This window comes from Tupaia chinensis, unplaced genomic scaffold, assembly GCF_000334495.1.
Source record: "Tupaia chinensis unplaced genomic scaffold, TupChi_1.0 Scaffold140737_1, whole genome shotgun sequence".
Taxonomy (NCBI): Eukaryota; Metazoa; Chordata; class Mammalia; order Scandentia; family Tupaiidae; genus Tupaia; species Tupaia belangeri.
The window spans coordinates 5,900-7,944 of NW_006200607.1; the positions used below are offsets into that span (position 1 = coordinate 5,900).

At 39.8% G+C, this 2,045-nt stretch overlaps 1 protein-coding gene across 1 annotated transcript in view; it reads left to right on the forward strand.

Moving 5' to 3' along the window:
• Positions 1 to 1,650: 1,650 nt before the first annotated feature.
• The window catches only part of LOC102501925 (olfactory receptor 2L5-like), a 5,231-nt gene continuing 4,836 nt past the window's right edge, over positions 1,651 to 2,045 (forward strand). The window contains exon 1 of the mRNA XM_006162820.1: positions 1,651 to 2,041. Coding sequence (XP_006162882.1) covers positions 1,651 to 2,041 — 391 coding nt within the window. The remainder of the gene's footprint in view (positions 2,042 to 2,045) is intronic.

The following is a 2,045-nucleotide window of genomic DNA, read 5'->3' on the forward strand; positions in this document are numbered from 1 at the left end:
TCTCTCTTCTGTTCCAACTCATAGAATTTTTTCACCATGAATGTTCTAAATTCTTTCTCTGACATTTTGGTAACATCCTCAGATTTTAGTAGGGATGGAGGGGAGTTACTCTGTTCCTTTGATGGACACATATTTCCTGGTTTATTCAGACCTGAGGCTCTTCTTCAACTCCTAGCCGTTGGAAAATGTATTCACTTTTGAATACTTCTTAAGAGAACATTTATTCAATTAGGAGCAATTGTGTTTCCCATTCGCTGTGAATTGGTGTGTGAGGAAGTCTCTCTTTTATTGTTTTCAGCAATTTGATATCTAGATGTGTACTCTGTCCTGGTGTCTGAAGAGTAGTATCTTCATATTCACAGGTGGTTCAGTCAGGGGAGGATCCCAGGGAACCATACTATACTAGGGAATTTCAGAACCATGATTCTAGAACTGTCTAATCCCTCTGGCAGGGTGGAGGATGAGGAAGAGAGAATAATGTAAGAGAAAAGAAAAGAGTTTAGAGGGGAATAAAGAAAAAGTTGTGGGTTGCTCCAGGGACTTAGAGATGGAGCTGGAGGTCTCCTGAAGAGCAAGGACCACTCTGTGGGACAGGGGAGAGCAGGATATTAACTAGCAAAAAGTTTTTTTGTTTTGTTTTTTTTTTTTGGAGAGGTTTTTTCGCTATAGGGCGCGTGCACTCACCAGACAGACAGAGAGAGACATAGAGACAGAAAGCGAGAAATCACCCCCCAGGAGGGATGGTCACGCCGCAATCCCTTCTCCTCCATTCTCCTCTTGGGATCTTGGGCACACATGCACACACGCCCGGCGTGAGTTCTAAGCCACCGGGTCCGGGATGCGAACCGTGGTCGACTACATGGGAATCCAGCGACATAGCCATTACGCTAACTGCTGGTTCCCGCAGCAGTAAGTTTTAATATAGATTTCTTTATTTAAAGTTTATATATTTATGCCACAAATAAGGGACATAGGGAGAGAGTGAGAGAGAAGATAGGGAGACACAGCACCCTTGACATGGACTTGAACCCATTGTGCAGCCCCAGCTCAGGCAGCCTAGCATTGGAGGTAAGCCCACACTCCGGGTATTCAACAAAGCTCCAAAATATACACTGCAAAGATGGACAGGGATAAATGTACAAACTCAGAGGTGAAAAGTAAGCTATAGGTTAGCACAGTTTTAGAGATTAAATCTTAAGAGTGAATATATTAATAAAGTAAAAAGAGCCATCAAGATAATACAAATTTATTCATAGTATATGTCAATAACATATACACTTATATTTATTTTCTATTCATTTTGAAAAGAACATCTGACTTTGGGGCTACCTGAATGTATGTCAGATGGTAAAATATTCATACCTATTAAAGTCATAATAAATAAATTTTTTTCTTATGAAGTTATTGATTTATTAGGAAATATTTTGATCTTAAATGCTCACTTCATTGGAAATTAATCTCTGGGTTATAAAATATATTTCCTGTTTTTCAAAGTAAGTAAGCCCAGTTCTTTATTTAAGACCTATTAAATGTTATTTAAAATTTATAATGTTACTAAATTGAGAAAATTTTCAGAATTAGCTTAGTATCATCTATTTAACTTAAAACTATGCTTGTGATTCCCTTTAGGAAAAAACACATGAATGCTGCATGGAAAACTGTAATCAAACATCAAATGATTTCATCTTACTGGGATTGTTCCCACCATCATCAGCTGGCTTTCTGCTCATTGCTCTCATTATTCTTGTGTTCCTGATGGCACTAATTGGCAACCTGTCCATGATGCTCCTCATCCTCCTGGACCCCCATCTCCACACACCCATGTATTTCCCACTGAGTCAGCTCTCTCTCATTGACCTAAATTACAACTCCACCATCATCCCTAAGATGGCTTCCTACTTTCTGTTTGGAAGCAAGTCAATCTCCCTCATGGGATATGGGATTCAGAGTTTCTTCTTTTTGACTCTAGGAGGTGCAGAAACACTGCTCCTGACATCCATGGCCTATGACCGCTATGTGGCTATTTGCCGTCCTCTCCACTGTCA